Genomic DNA, 26,186 nt, shown 5'->3' with positions numbered 1-26,186 from the left:
AATTGCCTGCTTTGCTCTCAATTACTTTGGGACCTGGGGGGGGAAACATTAGGTTTAAGGGGAAGGAAAAGCAGGAGCCACACTGGCAGCCAGCTGGAGAAGGGACCAAGCACAACAAGCAAGTAGCTCCGCTGGGACAGGACTGGGTCACCAAGTGGCAATGCAACACTCAGTGCTGGCTATCCAGTGGCAAGGTGGATGTTAACACAGGTTTGGAAGCACAGACAGCACTTTTGCCTCTGTACTTGCCTTCCATGCGTAAGTAGCATGTAGCTCGTGCACAAGCAGGAAGGATGCACAGTGCTGGTGGGAGCCCCTCTCACCCCTTGGTTGTGAAAAATGCAATGGTGGGTGACATAGGGCAATTAATGAGCTGCTTGTGGCCGGCTCCTCTAACGTCTAACCTTGATGAACAAAGCACATGTGCTGCCTGTGAGAGCCAGAACAGGAAAGCTCCTTGTTTGTAACCTCTGGCTCAGCTGGTTTTTTTCCTAAGCGTAATTTGCCAGAGAAAACCTCTGATCTATTTAACGTGTCAGAAATGCACGTTTTGGGACTGCAAACACACAAGTGTGATGGGAAGAGGTACAGCCACACAACAGCAGCATCCTTGTTAACTCAAAGGGATTCCGGATTGATCCCTGCATCCATGAATTGCAGAAAACAGCATTGCAAGAGACCTCGAGAAGTCAACTCAGTCCAATTTCCTGCCCTATAACATCATTAAAGGCATCCGGGTACTGAACCCTGCATTCAAAATAGCTTTGGCCGTAACTCAGCCCATTGTACAACACAGATAACTTCAAACACATGTGCCACCTCAGCACGGGGCTGTCCACATGGCTAAAATTAAGCATGTTTAAAGCACCTCCTTCACCCCATGCTTGAACACTAGAGCAGATTGGTTGCGTTTTTAAGGGTCCTGCATTGAGCAGTGTGTGAAACATGCACTGCTCTTGGCAACCCAACCCAACATGCTGAGGGTCCAAGCAGTGCCTTTCTCCACACTCCAATCACAGTCCTGCCATCAGGTTCACTTACTTGATGAGCCCATCTTCCATGTAGATGTCTGCATAGAAAGACTGGTCGTCATTGACAATCTTCCCACCTTTGATCAGAAGACGATCGCTCTGCAACAAAGAAGCACACAGCAATTCCTAATTACGCTGCCAGTCTGCAGTGTCACTCCGGAGATGAAAGAGGAAGGCTGGAAAGAAGCCCTGCATTATTCAGGAGTTAGAACACAACTCCATCCCATCGCTGAGCTTTCAACTGCAGAGATAAAAATGCTTTGTTTCACTGCAAGTCCTTTCATCCCAAGGAATCAGAAGGGAAAAGGGTGTTGGGTTGAGGCTTGGCAGCTTCACTCAGCCCTGCAGTACCACCATCACCTGCAGCAAAAGCAGCGCACAGTGCTCTCCAAGGATGCGTAATGGCCACGGCGCTGCTGTTTTTAATGCCTCTGGTTGCATGCATGTGCACCCACCCTCTGCAGTCACCACTCAGGGCCAACAACTGTGAGTCAACGGGCTGTCAGGGAAATGGCCCACGAGTCTGTTGCCAGGGGTTACACCACACAAACAAACCCCGTTTGTCCAACTCTGAGACGTTTGGGTGCAGCGGATGCTTTTACTGCCCGTCCAGATCACTACCGCATGATCGGATGGAAAACAAGCCCAGATGAGCAAAGCAAGCTGCAAAGAAGGCTGCTTTAAGAACGGCCTCATTAAAACACCCGCAGACTGGGAGGCAAGCTTGGCAGGAACAGAAAGGTAGCTGTGACAAGGCAGCTGCTGGGAGCTGTGTTTAATACACCACCCAGGTCACCTCCTGCCATCCCAACCAGGGCAGCTCCATAGCAAATCTGCCCTTTTTTTGCAGCAGCTGTGAGCAACAGCAGAGCAGGCGCTGCAGAGCTGTGCTTGGGGACACAAGCTGGAAGTGACTGATGTTCTGCTGGCTCCTCCAGCCCTGCTTGCTGTGAGCTATGCTTCAATCAGAGCACATACAGAGATGCAGCGTTGCATTCAATCCGCACTTGGTCCCAGTGCAGCACTCTATCCCTGTCCCCCCCCCACCCCCATATGACAAAACTACAGCACAGCGATGCCAAAAGTGACTGCAAGAAAGGGCAGAAAACAGAAGAGGAACTCAGAGCTGCCTCGAACTTAAGCAAATGGATGCATGACAGCACAGCTCGGAGCCCTTATTTTGAATGAGAAGAAAGGAATCAAGCATTCTCCCAAAGAGCTCAGAAGCTGGAGAGCCACATCTTCAGCAGTCTGAGCACTGAAACTGCACCAGCTCCGAAGTGACACCCTTAGATCCATCCTTTATGCAGCAACACCATGAGATATTAAATGCTTCTCCTTTCCCCTCCCTTTATCTCCTCCTGCTGCAATGGAGAACTCCCCCCCCCCCCCCCCCCAACACCTGCTTATAGAAAACCAACAGACCAAAACCCAAAGGAAAACCTGAGATTTCAACACTAAACAAACACCAACAAGACCAAATGAATTAACACAGGGCATGAAAAGCCACCCCCCTTCCCAGTGCCAGGCAACAGAGCACTGCCCTACATGCTCTCCACTCCCAAAAGCATTGCAGCATCGATGCCCACCTCCAATGCAGGCTCCCCGTGCTGCTACAAAGGCTGCAGCTCCGGGGATGGGTTGAGCTTTGGCCATCCATATGATGGGCAGCAGAAAGCCCAACGTAACCCGACATCGAGGGCCCAAAGCGCATCGTGTAACACCCGCTTAGAGGATGCTCTGCTGTTAACTGGGGCTCGGGAGGGCTCTGCAAGGAGCACGGAGCTTTATGATCGTTTCGGCCGCCCCTGAGACAAAAGCAGAACGCAGCACCTGCGCGCATGGATGCGGTCTGCAGTAAAACGACGGCAAACGGGGCTGAGCTGCTGCCCTGCAAGGCGCATCCAGCAGGGAAATCTGAGCGTGAAAATGCGTCAGGCGGCTCCCGGCCCACGGGAAACATCGCTTTAACGTTACGTCCCTCCGGGCATCCTCCCGTGTGCTCCGCATGGGGAGGAAAGCTCTATTTTATCCCTAAAAACATCTCGCCGTGCGGTGCGGGCAGCTCTGCTGTCACAGCTCGGAAGGAGACGGCACTGGGTGTGTCCGCAGGGGGGGGGGGGGAAGCTGGATGGAAGGGGGGGGGGTAAGCGGACAGAACGCCCGATGCCCGCAGCGGTCCGATGAGGGGAGCACCCACCTTACGTAAGGAAAAGTTGGGGCCGCAATACCTGCCCTACATCGGCTCCCGCAACGGGAGGGGAAAACGAGGGAGGGGCTTTACATAACGGCGCCGGCCCCGCTCCCCACCAGGATCGTTTTGCGAGAAGCTTCTGGGGAAGGGAAGGAACGATCCGCCGGGTTGGGGGCTGCGTTCCTCCATCCATCCCCCGGCGCAGGAAGGGCCGAGCACGGCGCTGATCTCATTACCCGGCCCCGAGCCCCGGCTGCCGGCACACAAAGGGCTTAATCCCCGCACACCCCTCCCCCCCCCTTTCCCCGCGCCCCCCACTCACCGTGATCCGCGGGATGTTCTTCTTCCCCTGGTAAGACATGGTGCGAGCTCAGCTCCGCTCCGTTTATCCACCTATTTCTGATTATTACCTCAAATAAAGGGAAAGCAGCGGGGCGGATGCTTTACCCCTATTGTCTCGCGTGCAGCAACCGCTTCCCAAAGGAGAGAAAAAAAAAAAACAACAACCAAACGGAGAGAAAAGCAACGAACAGCAACCGGCCCGAGCTCGAATCACTGCGATGCGATGCAATAGGGATGCAATGGGGCGCGGGGTGCGCCGGGGAGGAGAGCGCAGCTCTCGGCAGCGCAACCAGCAGCAGCTCCGACCCCGCGCTGCCTTTCTTCGCTCTGCGCGCAGCTCCGCGCCGCCCCGCCCGCCTAAGGCGGAGAGCGCGCGGCGCATGCGCAAAGAGAGGCTCTTTTTCGCTCGCTCTCCGCCGGAGAGGAACGCTATTGGCTGAGAGCGCCTAGGGATGCAAATGAGGCGCGGGGTGAATTGGCGCAAAGGGGGGGGGGGGGTGGCGGGAGACGCCCGCTGCAAATAAAGGGGGGGGGGGGTCGGGGGGCACCGAGCGCTGCTCTGTGGACGCGCCGCCCTCCATCTTCTTTGTCCCACCCCGCCCTTCTTGGCGGATGAAGGGGAAAAAAATAAGGTGTAGCCGCTCCCGGTTCTTTCATATCCCAGCGTCTGACAGCTCTGTGTAGAAAACGAAGCCCCTTCCCCCTTTCTACCCACACGGTGCCCATAGGGCCGTTTCATGCCCTAGAGCTGCACTCCGCACTGGGAGGTTTCCGTATCCCCATCCCCGTGCTCCTCAGGCTGGTATTTAAGGCAATAAAAGCATCAGGCAGAACATCTCCCTCCTTCCTTCCGCGTGCAACACAAAGAACTGGGATCGTGGCTGCAGTGGGGGACAGGTGTTGGGAACACACCCATCATAATGTCTATCATGCCTTCTGCAGAGCCCCAACATCATGGAATAACCCAGGATCACAGAATGGCCCGGGTTCGAAGGGACCTCAAGGATTATGAATCTCCTACACCCCCCTCCCTCCCCTCCCACCATATGCGGGGCTGTCAACATCCACGTTTAATACAAGACCAGGTTGCCCAGGGCTCCATCCAACCTGGCCTTGAACACCTCCAGAGATGGGACATCCAAAACATCAGCCTGAGCCCACTCATATTTGAGGGTCAGGACAGCCCCATTAATGACCAACCAGCACTTACCTTCATCCCTCGGTCACGTGTAAATTCCACATCCCACAAAGCAAACCAAAGCTGCTCCTATCTCAAAACAGGGAGCTCCTTACATACCCAAGCTGCTCGCAAGCCTTCACAATCCTGCTGCAGTTAATCATTACAAAGGCAACATCTGTGCAAGCAGATGACTACCAGGACCTTCCATTTGTGTTAGTTCACAGGAGCCTATGAGTGGAAAAAGAGCTTTTCCTGAGTATAGGTGGGGCAACAGGCACTGTTTAAATAGCTAATATGCCCATCAGTTAGTATCCAATTAGTAGCAAATGATAAAGCATCTCATCATGACAGCAGCAAAATGATTAATTCGTTAGCCTGCTGGGCTTTATTTTGATTAGAGCTGACAGTATTAAATGGGTTATATCCTGCATCTTTCTGGTCTGCACTGATGTTTGGAAACCTCAGCACATTTCTGCTCAGAACGTGGACAAAAGCACCGACACCACATCTCTACATGTAGGCAGTGCAGCTGTGCCTCTTCTCTCTTTAATGCTGGTTTTGCTCCTTACCTTTGTTTCTGAATGGCTTCTTACCTTTGCTTGCCAAGCAATGGAGTGTCTGCAGCTATCTAGGAAGAAGCCAACACTAAGAGAGAGCATCAATGCTATGATACTGTGATCGAAGTAGATATGAGATGTGCAAAGTCCAGCCAACAGTTGGGAATATCTCTGTCTAAATGTGCCTTCTGGAAAGGTCGAGAAGGAGAACTGCACAACAATAGGAGAGTCTCGGAGCAGCAATAAAACAAATCATCATAGGCATGAGTGGGAATCAGTCTCCACAAGCTCTGAATCTTTACTTTGCATGGTCTGTGAGAGACCACCACGCACCTAGCAGGGAGCATCACTCCTGCAGTGGAGTTACCGGATGGTTGGGAAAGAAATCCCAGAAGAGTCTCTTTCTTTGTGGCATTTTAGTGTCATTGCAACAAATCCCACAGCATTTCTGCAATAACCCATTGCTTTTTACTCCTACTCAATTCTTAAAGGTTTCTCCACAAGGACACATTGCTGGGAACTCCCTGCTGGGGAATCACCCACTGCCCAAAGTCAGAAAGGCTTTTGTTGTTGCATTGGGGGGGCAGCAGGACTGGGCTAAAGGCTTCAAGCACTCACTGATCAGGCTCTGGTTTTCTCTCTCTTGATTCTGCCATGCCAATTGCTGTGTTGGCTCTTCAAAAGCTTCCTATGGATCAGAAGTGCTTCTTATTGAGCACTGGGAAGATGAAATGCAAGCTGGTGCGTGGCAGGAGTATCAAGAGAATGATAGAATCAGATGATCCAGTGAGATGGTACATTCTAAAAGGCTACCAAAGAATTGCCCTTCCTTAATCTCTATAAATTCAATTCAATTACAGACATAAACTATCCTCACCAATGGGCCTCTCTGCCTTGTTTTACTATCCTGTGGGAGAAAATTAGAGTTAAGTGTAGTGTCATGCTATGGAAATGACCAGAGGGGTCAACCGTGAAATCATGCAACTTCTCAAAGGAATTATTCTGAATATACAGCATCTGAGTTTGCGAAGGGAACGATTCACTTTGCAGCCACACAAATAGGTCAATTAACAAATGATCCGTAAATGAGAATTAACTGCTCCTCTCTTACATCCAGAGCAAAGAGATGAGCATCTCCAACACAATGGGAACCAAAAGCAGAGTCCAAGAAAAAGCTGTTATTGGTGATTTACACCATTTCTTATCATTCCTTCTCCTTCCTCTTCCCCAAAAAACCTACAGGCCAAAGCCTTGGGCTCTAAGGCATCACTCTACCAGCCAGTTGTGTCCACCTGTAGGACAGTCATCACTCCAGACATTGAGAAACAACTGGGACCTGCATTCTTCCCCTACGAACCAGCCCAGCTCTTTGAGTGATGCACCAAAGAACTGGATACTGTATTTGCACGTGAATCTTACAGTAGCAAAGCTTGATATTTTTGGTGATTTGCTACAGCTCTGCTCCTGAATGCCACCCTTTCTCATGGGAGGAGAGGGGCAGAGCGACACAACTGCTCCATGCCTGGTAAAAACAAACTGCTCGTGTTAGATGAGCCCCAACACTGGCACAAGGGTGGCATGCAGAGCTGCCAGCCTCTGATACCAGGCACTGCATCTATCCCTGTTTCACCACGTGCTGCCAAAAGCCCAGACATCCAAATTAGTTTTGCTCTAAAATGGGAAGAATAAGACCTGACCCAAAGTGCTTATGTTTTCCTTCCACATAAACTGGCCTTGTATCAAAGCCCTCTGCTTGCTTCTGTGTGAGAGGGGTGGATTCCTCGCATAACACTGCAACCACTTGGAGATACGCTCACTGGGCATACAGTGCATTCCAGCTACGCATGTTGATAGCTCGAGGGGAATCTGAGAAGTCAGAGGAATGTGACATTTGTGCACATTATCATTTCTTTTTTCCCTCTGGTTTATTTTTCTAGTAGCCGGATGAATTATTATCATCCATTGGAAAATCACGCAAGTCATCCTCCTGTATAATTATTTTGCGAGCAATATTGTTGAAACAAGGCTAAAGAAATTACAGGCATTGTAGCAAATTAAAATCCTAACTGCATTTGCAGCTGTCTGGAACGAGGTCTTTGTTTTACACAACAGTTCCATCCGTGCTCCAGAGCCTGTTATCTTTTGAGCACTGAACAACATGGCGTTATTCACCTCTCCTCTCCAGGAATGACCAACCACGACCCTGAGAGATTTAAGGTTTTAATGAGAGGTTCAGTTGCATCCAAAGCTTCAGGTGCTTTAGAACTCTTTCCTCTCCCATCAGTTTCACAGAGTGGTTTAATAGAGCAAAGGAAGGTGAAGACAATGGCTTATCACATAGGGAAATGGCAAGGATAGGTTTAACAACTAAAGGTGGGTGATCACAGGGCCTGTATTTGTGTTGAAGGCTCTTAGGACCCACTCAGGGGTTGATAGGATAAAGGGGGATGATTTTAAACTGAGACAGGGGGGTTTAGGTTGGATATTAGGAGGAAGTTTTTCATGCTGTGGGTAGTGACGCACAGGAACAGGTTGCCTAAGGAGGCTGTGGATGCCCCATCCATGAAGGCATTCAAGGCCAGGCTGGATGTGGCTCTGGGCAGCCTGGGCTGGAGGTTTGGGACCCTGCACATAGCAGGGGGTTGGAACCAGATGATCATTGTGGTCCTTTGCAACTCAGGCCATTCTATGATTCAGGCTGTGTACAAATGAGATTAAAGCAGGCCACGAGCTTTCTGCTCTCTCCCCCAGTTGGTGGTTGGTCGTCTCATCCAAGCAAACCCTGGGTTTGAATGTGACATCCTCACTACAGCAGTGTTGGCCCAATGGAGGCTCAAAGCAATGCACCAACATTGAACAAACAGCTCCAGGACTGGGCACTAAGCATCCAAACAGGGACAATGAGAAAGATATAAGTCAGGAGATGGAAGTGTGATGAATTCTGGAAGGCCTGGCTGCTGGCAGGGTGCAAGCTCACCTCATCTCCCAAGTCATCAGCCTGTTGACTTGAGCCTCCAGAGGCCTCGCTGTAAAGAGCTGCTTAAACTAAGACAGAAAGCCTTCCTGCTGCCTCTAGAGATGATCTTAACCCTGAATTATGAGGCAGCATGGCCCAGAGGCAATAAAGCAAGGCTGTGATAGATGCCTATAGAATACCCAAGGCAGAATAGGCACAAATAGATTTGATTACCCTTATCTGTGCCTGCAGAACAATATACCACAATTTAATGTGGAATAATTACATTCCTCTCTTTATCCTCTGGAAAGTTAAGACCTATGAACAATAAAAAATAGCCTGTCATTCTTGCTTTGTTAATTATTTCCACAGAGATTAATGCAAGATCTTTCTATAGAGTGACAGAAAGGATGACTGTGTTTTAAACCCACTTGGATCCAGTCACTGGCTACACTTCCATGCATCTTCACTGAACCCAACCATCCTTTATGTCTGTAGGTATTTTCAGCCTCAAGCTACAGAAAATGAAGCATTTTATATAATTTCAAGATCTTATCTGCTAGAATGCAGTTTCTTTCCACTACAATTTAGATTCACATCACATGAAAATAGCATTCAATAGCCAACGAAGGTTTGAAAACACTGGGCCAAATCCAGCTGCAGAATTTCAGAAGGCCTTCAGCATTTCAACTCCTGCCTGATTTAAATACGTTGTTGCCTTTAATGCCATTTCCTGCAGTATTTTTTAGTGTAATGTATTTGATCATATCCTAAATGCATTCCTACTAATTGCACTGAAGCGAAGCCAGCTTTACCTGCTGAGAATCTAACCACTGATTCAAGCTATAGATGCAGTCAGCTGGAAAACCATTAAAGCTAAAACACTCTCGTTATAAAGTGCCAATCCATAGCAAGACTAATAAAAGACTGCACTTACCCAAATGCACACAGTCCCTCACAGCACAAAGGTAACAAGAAACAACTCCAATATTGCACTATCCCATGATTTCATACCTTCACAGTTAACACTCTATGACAAGCCTTAAAAACAGAACCAAAATAAAACCCTTTTACAGGAATGTGATCAATAATCTGTGTAGACATCTGATTTTTTGCCATGTTATACTTGCAGTTTTCAACATGTTGTACCCCTCAATCACACGGTCATTCATCTTTTCAGAATGAATACGTTACCTGTTTACATCTCCATCTTTTAGGACATCAAAGTGTTCTAAATTAGTCCTGAAAATGCCCCAAATTGCAAAACCTTTGACTTCACAAGACATATGGCCTTTATTCCTATGGATCTCCTTTACCAGTATAAGATGATAAATTAACCATGGAGGGTGAGAAGGATCATAACCATATTCAAATCAAGCCATAGGTATCAGTAGAAGGCAAACTTTTGCTTGACTTGATGAGGTGTGGAGCATCGCCCACTTCTAATTAGAGGCTGATTGTGTAGAACTTCTGTAAATCAGGGCCTACCTTTGTGATCTCACAGTAAACCACAGCTGTTATAAGCATGTCTGGATGGAGCTCTCAGGTTACTGTAGTAGGAAAAATCAGAGAAGGGTCCGACGTGGGGAGGAAAAGACCCCAGCAATGCTCCTGGTAATACAGCAACTGAAACCAGGGAATGAGCCCATATTATGAATCCCAAGCAATCTCCAACCTTGTGCATGCAAACCATATCCCTAGTGAAAATCAAGAGGCTCATCTCAGAAGCTTAGAAGAAAGGGCCGCTCTTTAAACCCACTGGGGCAATACTCACAGCAACTCTATCCCAGTAAACTACTAGAAATTTACCAGTTTGCTGGTTGGTGCTTCATTCATTCCAGCTCTTCCAGGCTATGCATAGGAGCCAGCGCTGTTGGAGGAACACACTGAGTATTTCACAGCTCAGATATGAATAAAGCTTGTTTAAATCTATTTATGGAGGGGGAGAATTGTGCACGGTCAGCTTGAACCATGTGGCTTAAATGGCTTTTGCTTCAGGAAAAGGATAGGTTTATTATACCATGACACATACAAAGAGTGGGAAAATAGCTTCAGGAGTCTTAAAGGATTGGGAGGAGTTCAGTAGGTTTCTTAAGAGAACAGCACATTTCTGCTGGCACGTTTTCCTGAGGCAAAAATGCCCTTTGTAGCCAAAGGCCTTCATCAAAATTGCTATTGAAATACAGCTCCCATGGGTCACTCGGAGTCTCTCCTCCCCTGGGAGGAGGAGTAGGAGTGCATGGCTGAGCTTTCCCTGCAAGAAACCTGCAGGGAATGGATCCCTGTAGGTGGAGGCTCATTGATGTTCTGTTGCTTACAAATGCGTTTCTGTTCCCGTGAGCTGCATTCACTATCTGGGTGGGGCATTTTTTGCTACCGTTGTGCTGGGGAAACAAAAAAAGTCAGTCTCTACCACCAAATGGGAAGGCAGGGCGGGGAAAGGGAGGGTGTTTGTGTGTGCAGGGGCTCCTTTCTTCTTCTGCCCTCCTCCCCGTGCACATACACACACACCTGCAGAGAGCACAAGGATAACATTAAAGGTCTGCCAAGAAGGCTGTAGTAGAGATGCTGCTCCTTAGGGGAAGATACTGCTACATACATGCAAGTGACAAAAGCAGAAAACCGCAGGGTGGCAATGAAATATCCCTCCTGCAGCTTACTGCATGTGCAAGTTGCATCTCTGTATCAGACAGACACACACACAATATATATATATATATGTGCACCCACCTTGTCATTCAGGTTCTGCAGTGCCTCCTTCCCAGTGGCACTCCTGATCTCCACCTTTCTTCCGAAATCAACAGATGGTTCCATTCCTTTCCCGCTCTGCCTGGAATAGACGGACTGAGCATCCGGACCCAAGTGGGCAACATCCTTCTGCTTTGCCACCACTTTGTTAGATCCGCGGCCCACCGACAGGGAGTCGAAGTCGATGGTCTTGTTCTCCAGGGAGCCTTCCACTGGGCAGAACATGCCACAGAATTTCTGTCGAGGTTTTGGACTGCCCGAGCCCAGGTTTTTGAAGAAGGCTGGCACTTCTTCCTCCTCGCCTTGCCGGCCAGACTGCTTCTTCTCAGCCATGGCTTGTGTGATCTCCCTGCTAACGGGAAATAATAACAGCAGTAACCAGGAGGATCCTTCACACACGCTAGACACACACACACACACACAAGCAAAAAAGAGGAGGAAAAAAGATCGCTCCGGGTCCTAGAGACACGGCAGCATCAATTGCAAAGGGCTGTGCCTGGCAAATCCCCTGCCCCCATCGATACAATATAGTCAGTGGCTCGCTCTCTTTTCTTTGATGCAGTGCAAAGTTGAGGGAAGGTTGGGGCAGATCCTGCTGCAATCAAGGGAGGAGGGTTCAAGTTCCCAGCATCCAGATGGGGAGGGAGGGAGGGAGAAGAAAAAATCCTCACTCTGCAGCAGAAACTGGGGACTGATCCGGAAGTGATGCGAGCGGTGAATTGGCAAATGGACTCGATCAGGTTGGAGCAACAGCCCCCATCGATGCTCGCCGCCTTCTCCAGCGCGCTGCTATCGCTTACAAGTTGCGGAGAAGCTGAAGGAGCCCGAGCACCCCCCGCACCTCCGGAGGCGTGTTCCCCACGCGGGGGAGAAAGGATCGCTTCCTTCCTCCCACCACTCTCTCTCCTACCTCCCCCAGCCCCGAAATGGTGGAGTCGGGGAGTGCTCCGGGAATCCTATTGTTCCTCACTTTTCTCAAGGCAGCGCAGCCGGAGGGCGGGGAGCGGCGGAGATCGCGGCTGGGCTTCTGGGGCCGGCGGGAGGCTGAGAGCTGAGAGCTGACTCATCTCTCTGGGGTTTGGGGCATCGCTGGTGCCGGACCTCGGGTAGTCCCTCTTCGGGAGGGGGGGGAAAAGGGGGGAATGGATGGCACTGGAGTGAAAGAGACAGACAGATGGGAGAGGGGTGTGGGAACAGAGGAAGAGGGGAAAATGAGCCGTTAACCAGCACTTACCTCACCAAAGGAAAATTAGTGAGCTAGCAAGTCAATTAAGCCCAGGCGATGCCAGAAGCCCCCCCAGACCCTCCCCGGGGAGGCCGCCCGCAGCCGTGCGGAGGAGGGGGTAGAGCGGGGCCGGCGGGAGCTGTCCCTTCAGCACCACCCGCGCCGCGGGGCCAGGCCGCCTCCTGCTGCTGCAGCCAGCGGAGCCATCGCCGGCTCGTTCCGTCGGGTTTATCGCTGAACACACGGCCCCAAAGGGTGCCGACACAGAGGGAGAGTTGTCCTTGTCGTTACTAGGGGGTATTTTCTGCGAGGCCGGGTGAGATGTGTTAGCTGGGGTGGGGAAGAGATGTTTTTATCGCAAAGGTAAGCGGTGAAGCACTATTCATTTGGTGGTCTCCACCTGATATACGTTATTAACACCACTGATTCAGGCCCTTAAGGCTAAACCGTGTGCAATATTGCTCTGAACCAAACCCAATCGCCAAACTATGTATTATTATGCATTATTCATTGATATGCATCTTCGCACATGCACATTAAATGGTAATTCAGAGGCATCTGTGTCCAAATGGTTACCAAGCACCTTAGCAAGACTCAGACCAAAACAATATCCAAAGCAATAAATAAATAATAATCATGAAAAAAAATCTCAGAGCTCTCTCTCCCTGCAAGCAATACCCAACTCAATGCATTTTTACCAGTGGGTGTGTTTGGAAGAAGAATCACCCAAGGTCGCAACTAAGTGAAACTCCATAATAAATGCACAACACAATACATTATGACTCCAGACTAAAAGGAAAGAAAGAAGCCTGCAGCTTGGCCTTGAATGATGATGGGGATGTGATCTGGTAACTAATGAAGGTGGGAGGAGGCCTACAACAGACGCCCTTGGGGGGAAAGCTCCAACCCTTCCCCTTCTGGGGCCTGGACAGAAGATCAGCCAGGCTTGTGGTCACAAGGATCGCAGGTGCTTTGCTGGGAATTGGAAGCCAACATATGGTCTCTCAGGTACCCTGAAGTCCTGTATTATTTAAGGTTTATAAATATTAATGGTCATAGCATTGCTGATCAGGCAATCCACAGAAGCAGCAGAGTGCCGAAGGGCCCCAGATAGCTGAAAGCCTTGAAGTGACTGTGTTGACACGTTCTGCAGTTTGCTGAAATGTATGCAGTGGCTTTCAGGGAGAGCCTTAAATCGAGCTCATTCATCACTTGGCACATCCTTGGAAGACGCTCAGATGGCCCCTTGTGAAAGGACAGCAAGAGAGCAATGTGCCAAAAAAAAAAAGCCATTCTGGAGGCTGGGAAATGGCTGAGAGAAGAATCAAATCCTACAGATGAGTCTGCGACTTCCAAACATCTCAGACCTGATGAAGGTCACTCCCAAAAGGATCGTGGAATTACTGAAAGGCATCTTCTTTCATCACATCCTCCTTACTGTCTATTTCACATGAGCATGACAGGCAAATACTCTGTGTCTTTATGATCCATTTATGGACACTGAAAAACCACGGGGTAACTTTTTATAAGTTTCTACTCCCATTCTTGAGCAATGTTTAATAGTAGCAAATTCAACCCTTCTTTTTGTTGTTGTTGCTACTGTTATACTTTAGCTAAAACATCTACACGCCTCCATAGTTTTACTCCTACTATTCCTCTTATAGAAGGAATGATATTGTGAGCGAAGCTTAAGCTCTAAAGCACAGGGATAACCAAACTTTCCTGAAACATCACCAGGATCTGATCATCTGCCTGCTTAGTAATCCCACAGGGTGCCTGTTTTCACTTGGAATCATAGAAGTGACAGACCAGCCCATAAATATAAGCCTGAGAAAACAATCAGGCCAATCTGAGTTACACTGGCAACCTTCACCCTCTGTGCAGTAGATATTGTGTTCCAAGCATGCAGTGAATATTAGCTGGTAGTAACGATATCAGAGAGCAGATACTAAGAAAGCAGTCAGAAATTACAGCAGTACATTCTGCCATTAAATAGACAACATTAAATCAAATGACAGCAACCACTTCCAAATCTGGGGCTCTTCCTGCTAAAGATAATCATTAATATTTCCACTGGGTGCAAGATTTATCACGCAAAGCAGGAACCCATAGAAATACAGATTCTTGCAGAGGCAGAACTCCACAAAGTCAAAGCCTTACCAGGGAAAACAGCAGCTATCCATAGAAAGGAAGCAGGTCTATGTGCCAAACCATGGGCTTACATCGAGTGAAGCACGGGAGCAAATCCTAGCGAAGAACTAGACAGCCTTATTTCAGTGCCAGCCCTTCCATTAAGTCTAATTGGGTCATAACTTAAGAACATCGCTTTGTTCTCAGAACTAAATCAAGTTGATACGGCGTTTTCAGCTGGGTTCAGTGAGAGAGAGTGAACTCAAAAGTGAAGTTAACTGATTGCTTGTACTGAACAGAGAGGAAAATCATGGTGTCAGGGAGCATGGGGCTGAAAGCCTGACTGCAAGCTGGGATGGCCCATCCTTCCTCTCCCTGGTTGGTGCTGATCCCTGCATCTGAGTCTGGAATTTTCCTTTTCTAAGGTGCAGGTTCATCACAAGAGGTGGCGGCGATTAACTGCACTTCCAGAATATTCTTGGAACACCACAAATCAACCCAAGTCTTTAAATGCTTGACTGGGTTGGAATTGTTCTGGCATAACACAAAAACTGAAAGACCAAGTTGTCTGCAGAGGAATCATTAACCAAGTTCCCTTTGGGATATGATAATTGCTGGAGTGGTTGACAGCTTTTCTTGGCACTGAGTACTCAAAGATGAGACATTATTTCAAAAACATTGAGGAACAGAAGAAAATCTTTTGATAAATGAGTGAAGTCCATTCAGAAGCCGAAACAAAGCTCATTTATTTCCATGGACCTTCTTCATTTCTGCCTGTCCTACGCCTCTGTTTTGCTTTATGGTTTTGTCCTCAGCAACCTCAACTGATGTAAATCAGCCTGGGTGAGTTTCTGCCAATCAAGGTTTGTTGCCAGTGGGTTTTAATCCCTGAAAACAGATGGTTTGAAAGCCACATTGTGCCACAGTACCCACAGCCAACGGTACAAATATTTAGCCAATTAGAAGGGGATTTTCCAAAGGCACAAATAGAAATTAGGTATACAACTTCCATTGACTTCCAGAGAGAGTGGAGAGCCTCACTGCCTTCAAAACCTCTTTATTAATTCAACCTCCATAAAATAAATGCAATGAAGGTCACCGGACTGCTCTGAAGTCAGACATTATCAGCTATTCTCAATGATAATCCTGGGTAACAGCAGTATGAATCATTCTGAACTGCTCAGTGTTTAAGACAAAAGTTCCACCAAATCTGTCATTATGGTCCATAAATGTCCTATGGCATTTTGAAGTCCTAACAATAGGTTGGCGTGGATTGATTACAGCTGAACATCGAAGCATCTTTCTTCCAGACAATGTCATTAAGAGAACTCACCCGTCTGACCACAAAAAGGCATCATTAAATATTAACATTTCCTCTGAACACCTCCCTAAGAATATGACAGCACCGGGTGTACTGCTATTAACATCTGTATGGAACTGGGACTGAACAGGAAATATGTATTGATCTGTGAAGTGGGAGTTATCTGCAGTTTTGCCAGCATGTTCCCAAAAGGACCATGGCAATCTCTACCACTGCATCCATGCTTAAAACAGAGAGCTTCCAACTCAGGGGGCTCCTATCAAGGTGGGAAGGAGAAGAACGGGTGAACGTTACTGTTTATCCTGTTGCTGGGACTGCTCTCTCTCCCTCCAGATAAGATCTTCTTACTGAAAACATGCCAGAGCCATGATCCACATGGCTTCACACACCTTCTAAGCACTGTGTTAATAAATTATGATGCCAACAATAACATTAAGGGTCCTAAAGCATTTCATGCTCCATGAATGATTCACTCATTCGACTTTGAGCATTACAGCTCTCTGCCTTGCTTTAAGAAGGGACACAATACCACTGAAAATGAAAGTCAGCAGTGAACTAGACACAAGAAATAGCCCATACTTGGGATAAACAAATGCAGTTGGGTTTAATGTGGTGCAAAATGAAGCTTCACCTTCCCTTTCAGTTTCCATCCTTGCCCTTTCAGCAGCTCCTCTAGAACTGCTCTCTCCCATTCCTGACATTTCATAGCAACTCATGTGGTACTTCCCAGCAAACAGAAAAGCCTCCCCATTTACTGGGATGGAAATACTTAACCCCACAAAATATCTTGGGATAATCCCTATGATGTTGCAATCATAACATATAATGACGGGTTTGGAAAAGCAAAGACTTCCTTAGACTCTGAAACCAGTTTTCTGTGCTCACAGGCAACACTGTCATCAACATTTGGACCTTTGTGCTTAGAATACTCTCTACACATAGAAACCTGTGTTGGTCTGTCTCTGTACTGCTCAGTTCCTTCATTTTGCTGACACAGCTTGAAAACCTTACCAGGCCTTACAGCTCAGCAGGAGAGCGCTCAGTCACTTCTGAAGACGCCTTCAGCGAAGCACTCATACGAGGCACTGAAAAACCATTTGTCATTTTTGAAAATCTCATTACATTTTTAAATAGGCAGGACAGACAAAGGCAGCATTATTAGCCTCACTGTACACATGGGAAATGAGGCATAGAAATTCAAATGGCCCACCTCAAACCACAGAGGAAGCCTGTCGCGTAGAGCAATAGCAAGATGCTGGTCCAGGTTCTCCTTTGCCCAGTCTGGGGATCTTCCTAATCACCACCACTGCTCTGTTCAGGCTACCTCTGCAATTTTCAGCCCTTTTCTGCCTTCAGAAATAGAGAAAACCCAGGAATAAGGAATAACAGCAGTAGTATGAAGCAAGACTAAAACCAGTAGCAGCAGTGGAAAAACCAGATCTCTCTTTGTGCTGCTCTGTAGAACCCATTAGGTCTGGGGGCTTTGCTGCTGCAGTGAACACGAGCTGATGTCCTCATGTTGCACTTATTAAATAAATCTAATCTTATTAAACTGCATTACAAGCTTTTATTTCATAAATCTGCATGCCTCTCAGGCTGCCCAGAGAATTAACTCCTGCAGGGATGATGCCTTCCTTCCCCCTTGGCCTTGCAGAAGGCACTCCTGACAAAACCACCATCCCCACTCGTTATTCTGCTCACTCCCAAGGTGTGGAATGGGCTCAAAGTGCCTTGTAGGTATCACAGGCCCTAAATGCAGCTGTGACCATCAGAACTGGAAACCCCACTAAGCGGCAATGGGTTCCCTTAGATTAAGGGAGGGAAAAGACAACGAGGAGTTTGCTTTGGCAAGGGGCTGGTGGAGGGCCCTTGCATTTTGCTGCCATCTGTGGCTCACTTGTCAAAGGGCTGCCAGCTGCTGCTTTGGAAAGGAACAGCCATGTGTCACCAGCACATAGAGACCCCTCAGCCATCCCTGCCAGGATATCCCTGCACACAGTGAGGGGCACACATTGCTTTCCCTGTGCAGGATGAGGGATGCAGGACGACTGTCCCACTCACCAATGAGACGCGTACTCCTTTAAACAGCAAGGAAGGAGGGGAGCATCTAGGAGCATTACATTTAAACAGGCTAATTTGGTGTATATTTGATGTATACGCTCAGATTTGGGCTGCATCCTGGACAAGATTTGTTTCAAATAACCCAAAGACCTTCTTGTAACACAGCATATTACTAAGTTACAGAGAAGCAGCACTAAGAGGTCAGGCCCCATATTACTTTCTGTACAAAGCAACCTTTCCTCCCCCCTTGTATTCTAGTCTTGCACTTCGGTGACCTGAGGTCAGCATGAAACAATTTGTTAAACAAACTTCAGTGAATCAAAGTAAAGCATGACAGCCTGACCTGCCTATCATCTGACACACAACATCCCATCTGAGGGCTGAGCACGGCTGTACTTGTTCACTGAATCCAGAGAAAGACATTCTGATTTCAAAATGATAAAATATGGGGTTTTTTTCTTTTCCCCCCTCAAGTATCTGCATGCATATTTTAACCTTTTGAAATAAAAAGAAGGAAAAGGAAAGGAATTCTCTCTCCAGCAACCTGATGAAGCATTCAAATCCATTGAAAGGATGGCCAAATAGATGGGTTGGATACACAAGCGTATGGATAAAGAATGCTCACAATGGCTTTGCACTAAGTGCTGCACATCTCCAGCATGTGCAATGCCAAGTCTCAGGCCTGTTTAGCTGAGCTGGTGTTTGGAAAGCACACACAGTTTGGGAATGCCCCAGGGATCCCCATAGTGCTAACACCACCCCACTGCAAACACTTCCAAACAGCGAGCATTTGTTAATATGCCAGCAATGCTAGTTCCTGAGCTCCTTCCATAGTTCCTATGTTCATCCCGTTGACCCAAGCAAGGTGCTTTCATTCTATGGGACTCATCTATACATTAGTTCAACTGCAGCGATAATATTGACCCGCTGCTCGCAACTGGTTAAAGAACAGATTTGCTTCGTGCTTGATTCTGTTTTCCATGGTAGCAGCAAATCCCATAGGGAGAGTGTGCTGGCAGAAGGAAAAGAGCTGCATTGTGTCTGGAGAGGGGATGCCTGGATCATGATAAAGCAAGACAAAGTCAGCCTTCAGAGCCCAGTGCTGGTAGCTGCTAAACCCCACTGGCTCTCATTCTTCCCACAAAAGAAAAGCCCACTACACAGTAACACTCCCCCCAAACACCCAGCACTTTCTCCCCTAAAGACTCAGATCTTTGCCTGCTTTAAGCTGCTCACTCCAAATTACCCCTCCCAGTGTACAGTGGACATATGGCGTGGTGTTGAATGCACAGAGACAAAAGAAAGAGAACAGCTTCACAAAGGAACCCCAGCTAAAAGGCACCATCCGTTCATGGGTTAAAAAGGAAAGCGAGCCTTGAGGATGTTGGAAACAGCAGGGTATCAGCTGGAGCCGGCACAGAGGCTTTTCCTACTGCCATTCATAACAAAATCAGGAGGCAGAAAGTTACTATAGCAATGGCTACAGAATGCAGAACGGGTGCTGTTCAGAGGGCAGAGAGAGCTCTGAAAGAAATGCAAGGGTCTGTTTCTCTTCATCCTTCAGGGCTGCCAAAGACAGATCAGTTCGCCCATAAGCTCCCCTCTCTATGTAAAAGCTCACTGTACATCACTTGAGTTTTAGCTTCAACACCTTAAAGACTGAACTGAGGCCCTGCTGAATCCTGCAAGGGATCCTGCAGCACAGATGCTGAGTATCAGAGTTAAATCTCATTGTGAGGTTACCTGCAGAGCTGGACGCAGCCACTGGCTGAACTCCTACAATGGGACACAGTGCAGCTGAGGTTCAAGCAGCGTGTGAGACCCATCTGAGGCTCATCTGAAACACATACAAACCTGTAAAGCTCCAGGGATCAAAGATCCTGTTTGGGCTTAATTTGCACCCAGATGCAGCTTGAGTTCTGCCACAAACTTGCAACACAAACAAGACCAGGCTGTGACCACTTTGTTTTGCATCAAACCTTTCCTTGCCATCTGCATTTTCATTTCCCCATCGGCTGTAACAGCCTCTTCAACCATCCACAGGGCAGCAATGAAAAAGCCATCGATGAACACTCATCCCCAACGTGGGACGTGCTTGAATTCAGTCAGCTGGACAGCAGGCCCTTCTGACTGCCCGACAGCTTTCATTGCCCAAAAGATCTTACCCCAACTTCTCTCATTTTCGATGCTGACCATCCCTCTGCACAAAACAGGGGCTCTGTAGCATGCACTTGTTTCAAAAGAGCCCTTGTTGCCTTGGTTACCAATCATCAAGCCTAGGCCTTTGCAAGCTCGGTCAGAGCCTTCCTTCTCCCTGCCTTCCTCCTGTTTTCTGTAACACTGGGAGATTTCTGCTCTCAGACAGCAAAGCAGAAAAGCTTAAAAGAAATCAATACAGAGGAAAATGCCCTAGGATGTGTGTCGTGTATTAGGTGTAGTATGAATGACGAGATCATTGAGTAATAACAAAACCAGCAGCAGAACACAACGTTATTAGCTCACCAACAACGCTATCGTAGTAATATAGGATCATACAATCTCCTGACTTGGATGGGATACGCTGTGCAAAATACATTCAGCCTGAATCCCGAGGAGCTGGCACTCGCTCTGCTGTCAATTAGCAGCAGTGGTGAGACGACTAAAATGGAGCTCTGCCGGTGCTGGGTATGCCTGAAGTCCTTGGCAACCCCTGGTGTTCACAAACCACATCTCTGCAGTCCAAGAAGGGCAAAGGAGGGAAGCAACCCTGTCACATCCGTTTACAGAAGCAAGATGGAAGTTCAGAGGCGTGGTTAAAGTGCAGTGGATGGGGAGATGTGCAAAGTCTGGGGTAGCTGAGAGACAAAGACAGAGGAAGGCAAAGCTGTGGTAGCCAGTTGGAGATCCCTCACTGGGCACACAGACACTGGATCCAGCCTGAGACCCACGCAATCCCCATGACAAGCTGCTGTGCATGCGTGTTTGCTTGGCACGTGTACTCAAAGCAGCTTGGATTCAGAATGCTGAATGCTCACCAAAGCACAGACCAAAACTTCCCCCCCCCCCAGCCATTAGTCAACGTCTGCTTTGGATAAACAGAAGTGTAAATAAACCCCCCCCATCCCAAAAGAAACAACACCCTGCATATATCAGCAGATAAACCTCAAGGAGAAAACAAAGCCAAACCCAGTGAAATTAACACTGACTGCTTCTATGAACTTCCCAGAATCCAGCCATCTTCACAGTTAAAAATAACATCAGGTTTTATTTCTGAGCACCGGCTGGCAGGATTAATTCCGAACCCACTAAAATGTTAATGCGTGGTGCTCAGAAAGTCCACATCCTTCTGCATGGAGAGGCCTGAGTTGGTTATTCTTGCTTTTGGAAAGGACGAGCCACATTCTTAGTGCTGTGCATCAATGTGACTCCACCAAACAAACATCCTTATCTCTGTTTATGGCACTTTAAATCATCACATCAAGCTCAAACGATATGAGAACTTGAAATAAATAAGATATCGTGCAGCTCTCATGCCCTACCTATGCTGAATGGAAAAGGCCACCACCAGCTCTTTATCATCTTGCAGTGCTGCAAGCTTAATTAGATCTTCCGGACAGAAACAAACTACCCTACATACAGGAGTGCCAGAAAGGAAAAAAAAGGACGAGGAATTTTAATTGCACTGTAATCCTTTCAGTTGGGTTTCTTGCAAACGCTGCATTTCAGGGACCTAACAGACTAGAACCAAGCAAAATTCAACACAAACCCTCAAAAAGAAAACGCATGCTAATAAATGTGATCTACAGGATCCATAGAGTGTATTAATCTCCAGGCACGCTGTAGTTTAATGTAAGGAAGTGATGTAAATTAAACCATTTATCACTGCTAACTGAATGGAAAGAAGGAAACAGCCAATTTTGTTGGTTGATTTTGCCTCCATCCTGATGGCTGCATCCATCTTTCCTGCAGGTCTGAACCTCGCCACCTGAGCTGTCAGCAGTTCTTATGGGATTGTTCAGGCTGTCACTGGATGCTTCATTCTATAGATCATATATCTTGATGAGAGGCCTATAAATAGGCCCTATTTCCTACCCGTTTACTGTGCTGTATCCATCACGGTAACAGCAAAATTACCTTTCAGCAATGCATTTAAGTCATCCATTCTCCAACTATAAAGTGCTAATGTCTGAGCCAAGGCAAGTGGCCCACTGAGCCATCCCACACAGCAAAACAAGCACTTTCATTATGAGTTCCATTACAGTGGTCCCAAAGATATTCAGTGCTGACTACAGACCGCCATCCAGTTCCTGGCAGTAGGAAGATCCTTCCTTGCCATACCTGTTGAAACCAATAGGCACCAAAGGCCTATTCTAAGACCTACAAACACAGGTGGAGCAGTTCAGTTGCTTTTCCAGACTGCAGGATGTGATGACGTGGGACTTCAAAGGGGTTTTTGTGTGTACATGAGGGTGTTTTGAAACCCTGGGGAAAAATCAAATTGCATGTGCTTGTTGTGCTTGTCCCTGATTGCCCTTTTTAATGAGTTTTCAGTGCGCTGAACCCTACTTAATACATTGCTTAATAAAATGAAAATAATCAATTATCCAAGAGGGCCCAATTTATGGCCACTCTTACATACTTATCCCATTAGACAGAGCCTGCTCTTCAGCATCACAGTTCACCCCGTTTTCATGACTGGCCCCCTAGATACAAAGAGGGACTTTGCTTCTCGGGGGCAGTGGGAGGACGAGCAGCCTAACATATCTGCCAGCCATGCTTTGCTCCTTGCACAGACACAGCTGCTGTCTCTGCTCAATACAGAGCAATTGGACCAGACAACCTTTGAAGGTCCCTTCCAACTTATCTCATGTCACACACCAAATTAGTGGTGGAAGCAAACAACCTCAATCCACAGTTTTAACCATCAGGTCACAGCTTCTCCCATAATGATCTCTCTGTGCATCTTGCAATCTAGTGTCCCAGACCAATGACAAGATAGCATTCATTTCAATACATATAATAGCTACTGCTGATAGAGCTTCAGGCATCTCTTTGCTATTCCTACCCGGGAAATGTAATTGTGGTTTAAATGCCATGCTTTTGGGTTTTCTCTTGTGTAGGAGGACAAGACAGCACCTGTGTGGCCATTTAACCTTCAAACACGTGAGGTTTGCAGAACAACCTTCGGGTAGAGATTTGAAAGGAAACAGAAGAGACTTTAAATGTCTGATTCCCACTGGGCAGGAAGAACCCTCATTTAGGCAAAGAGAACTTCAGACCATTCCATTTCATTCAGTTATGCCTGGATACATCTGAATACACCCGGGTCAGGCTGCCACAATTCATCCACTCTGTGACTCACTCTGTCACCCTCCTTCCCTGTGCTCAGACATAAGCAAAGGAGGGGCTCTCAGCCAGAGAAGTCCTTCTTTCAAGCTCATCCCTGCCATGATGCAGTCAGGCACTGAAACTTGCAGTTCTCAATAAGTCTGTGGGATTCTTTGCCCCCTGAATAAACACATAAGCAAAACTAAACTCAACAGCAGCAGACGCAAGTCTGATCAAGGAGCGCATAGCAGAAAGAACAGGCTAGAGCAAACAGACCCACATACCAGCATGGGTGGATCTACTGTGACAACTCAGACAATATCGGGTCTGACAGCCAGGCTGCAGCGCTGGAGGGCAGCAACTTCCTGCCACCGAGTTTGTTTTTCTTGTGGTTCCTCAATCAGGGAAGTCAGACAGCTGATCCCAGAAACAACAGCTGGGAGCAGCCCAGCACTCAACACCATTGTCATGAACATCTCTCCTGAAGATCCTGATGTTAAAGGGAGGGTTCAGAACAGGAAAAACCCACTGGCCAGAAGCCCATCCCAACTGGAAAAACCCTCAAGTGTTTACAGCAAGGATTTCAGAAGTGCTCAGCAATTAAGATTCTCAACTTGAGACAGTCTCACAGAGGCCCAGACTATTAGTATGTCTGCCTGCAGCAAACTGTGCATCAAACTCCTTGGCAAGGAAACAGAGGAGCAACAGGGAAAGACAATCTGATTATTCCCTCCCCTTCATCTGTCAGAGCCTGAAAGAGGCAGAAGGATGCCACTAAGCAGTGGCCTCAGCTGCAAGGAGACTTAAAGCCCAGGAGACGCTCTTAAATGGTGGCAAGAGACTGTATTGCTTTGCTAACACCAAAAGCAGAGAGAAGCACATGTGCCAGCAATGCACGTACTGTAGCTCTACAACAGCCCTCTGAAGAAGAGTTTAGCTCTGTAAGGAAACCCAAGGTAACCCAGAATCACCACCTGTGGCATAAGAGGCTCCAATCCATAGGAATCTCTCTCCATTTTCCTGTAAAGGTCTTGGAAGATTACATTTCCTGGAAGGGAAATGTTTTTTATTAGTCAACCAGACAGCGAAAGAACAGCCTACAGCAAGATCAGGACGTTAATTGACAAAGAATAGTTACATGATACTGTTCAGTTGCAAGTGTCTGTGAAAGCACACGATGCTTATTGCTTGAATCTAAGGAACTCTGTGTCCCCCTTGAAAAGGGAGTATAATGCCTTAAGAAACCTTGTGGCATCCCACTCCATACCCCTGATACAGAAGCAAAACAATACAGCCTAGCAAGTAAAACAGAAGGCTGCCCAGTCTGCTGAGCTTTAATGCTACACAGAAGCATCTTCAGGCTAAAGCCTACTCCTTACTTTCTTCATTGGTCCTAATGCCAAGAACACGTATCACACCTTTCTCCTTATTCATATGAGCAGTGGAATGGGTACAGATTTTACTCATTTCAGTCCCCTTCGCCTTGGGCCAAATCTCCTTGTGCTTATCCTCAAAGTGAAGCATCATCTCATCAGTGCAATGAGCAAAACTTCTCATCCCCCATGCAAGAACACTGCACATTTCCTTTTAAACCTTCAATGTAACAGTGAAACACCTCCACAGCTGGGGAAAAAACGTGGCACCAGTTTTGCCTACATTACATATGATTGGGTTAAAAATCAAGTCGGAACGAGAAGCAAGCGTGGTCTTCTAAGGAAGTTATTGCTTTATCAGGAAGGATGCAGGAGTTCTTAGTTAATGAAGCTGCTGAATGGTTAATTATCTCTCAGAATACACATGGGATGGGGGAGAAATGATTACGAGGCACTGGGTTACTAGGGAGTAGAGGCTTTAGGAACAAAAGGCAAACGGGTGCTTGGGGCAAGGAATCGCCATCCCTCTTCTTTGCAAAGCATGTCGTGAGCATCTGCAGCACGGTATTAGAGCTGGTTAATAATAAACTGCAGTGCTCGGCACCTGCTAGGCTAATTGCAGCACAGCATGTCTGAGTGCTGCGTGGAGAGCATCTGGAGACGGCACAGAGCTCAGTGCATTTTAAGGGCTCACAGGAAGAAACGTGCTCGTGTGCTGGCTCTTGAGTGCCTGACCACTACTAAATCTCTGCTCTGGGGTGAGGAATGCAGATTGCTTTAACAAGAAAACAGAAGGAATAGATGTCTATTGTGACTCCAGTTCTCCATTCCTTACCTTGAAGTCTGCTGAGGGCAATGGGAAAACTCACCTCAGCTTTTCTCTACCACTACTCTGCTGCGTGGCCATGGCAACTCAGAATACCTTGGGAGGTCACAGAGCTGGAGAAGAGCATTGCATTTCCTTCATAAGAGCTCTAAGTCAGGCTCAGTTCTAAACAGGTACCTGGCATGAGGCCTGGGCAGCACCTATATCCCACAAAAGGAGGTCTTGTACACAGGGAACTTGACTCACATCTCTTATCAGTACTGCAGATGAATTAAACCTGCTTGTGTTTCATACATTCTTCAGAAAAATAAGCCTTTGGCTTGACCTTGTTGAAATCTGCAACCCTCAATAAAGATTAGGCATAGCAAAACTTGGGTTACTGTAACACTAACCCAGCGCCCAGCCTGCTTGTGGGTCTTTTAGTCTCTGATTCCTGAAACCAGAGAGAAACTGTTCTTCTGACAGCTCCAAGAACACCAGGCAACCTCCACTGCTTCACCAGAATCCTTATAGGGACCTTCCCCATCTTTCTCTGCCATAGCCTTCCCCAGAAGCTCAGATGCACCAGTACAGCATCACCAACCTTGGAGAGCAGGCCTTACAGTGAGCACAGCCCTGCATGGCACAGTCTATCCAAGCTGCTGTTTCCACAGGCAGAGGTGATAGAACAGAATATATTCAGCCAGTCTTTACAAGCTTAACTTTAAGACATAAAAACTTACTTCAGCAGAAGGAAAAAAAGCAGCTGATGATTAAATTTAATCACATTTCCACAGAAGAAACCAGCATAGCACATCTGAACTTAATCAAGCCTGGTGCCTCAGTGTCAGAAGAAGATATTCAGTGGTGCATTGGGGAAGAGCCTTTAGGTGGTTTTAACTATTCTATCCAACCAATATTCTAATTGCTCTGCCTAACCTCTAGAGATTATCATT

General features: G+C 47.4%; 1 protein-coding gene across 4 annotated transcripts in view; it reads right to left on the bottom strand.

Moving 5' to 3' along the window:
- The window catches only part of DPYSL2 (dihydropyrimidinase like 2), a 39,263-nt gene extending 26,809 nt beyond the window's left edge, over positions 1 to 12,454 (bottom strand). Inside the window, exons 1-3 of one of the 4 annotated variants that reach the window (XM_072357219.1) lie at positions 12,243 to 12,454; positions 10,991 to 11,360; positions 1,042 to 1,130 (exon numbers count right to left, since the gene is read on the bottom strand). In XM_072357219.1, the coding sequence (XP_072213320.1) occupies positions 1,042 to 1,130; positions 10,991 to 11,341 (440 nt within the window). In that variant the 5' untranslated portion in view covers positions 11,342 to 11,360; positions 12,243 to 12,454. Of the gene's footprint in view, positions 1 to 1,041; positions 1,131 to 3,547; positions 3,950 to 10,990; positions 11,361 to 11,679; positions 11,996 to 12,242 lie in introns of those variants that run through there. The other 3 variants (XM_072357218.1, XM_072357220.1, XM_072357221.1) reach the window with 3 other exon arrangements.
- Between the last annotated feature and the right edge of the window lie 13,732 nt (positions 12,455 to 26,186).

Source organism: Excalfactoria chinensis, chromosome 25 (genome assembly GCF_039878825.1).
Source record: "Excalfactoria chinensis isolate bCotChi1 chromosome 25, bCotChi1.hap2, whole genome shotgun sequence".
Lineage (NCBI taxonomy): Eukaryota > Metazoa > Chordata > Aves > Galliformes > Phasianidae > Excalfactoria > Excalfactoria chinensis.
The sequence above is the reverse complement of the archived record's forward strand: the minus strand, read 5'-3'. Positions and strand labels throughout refer to the sequence as shown.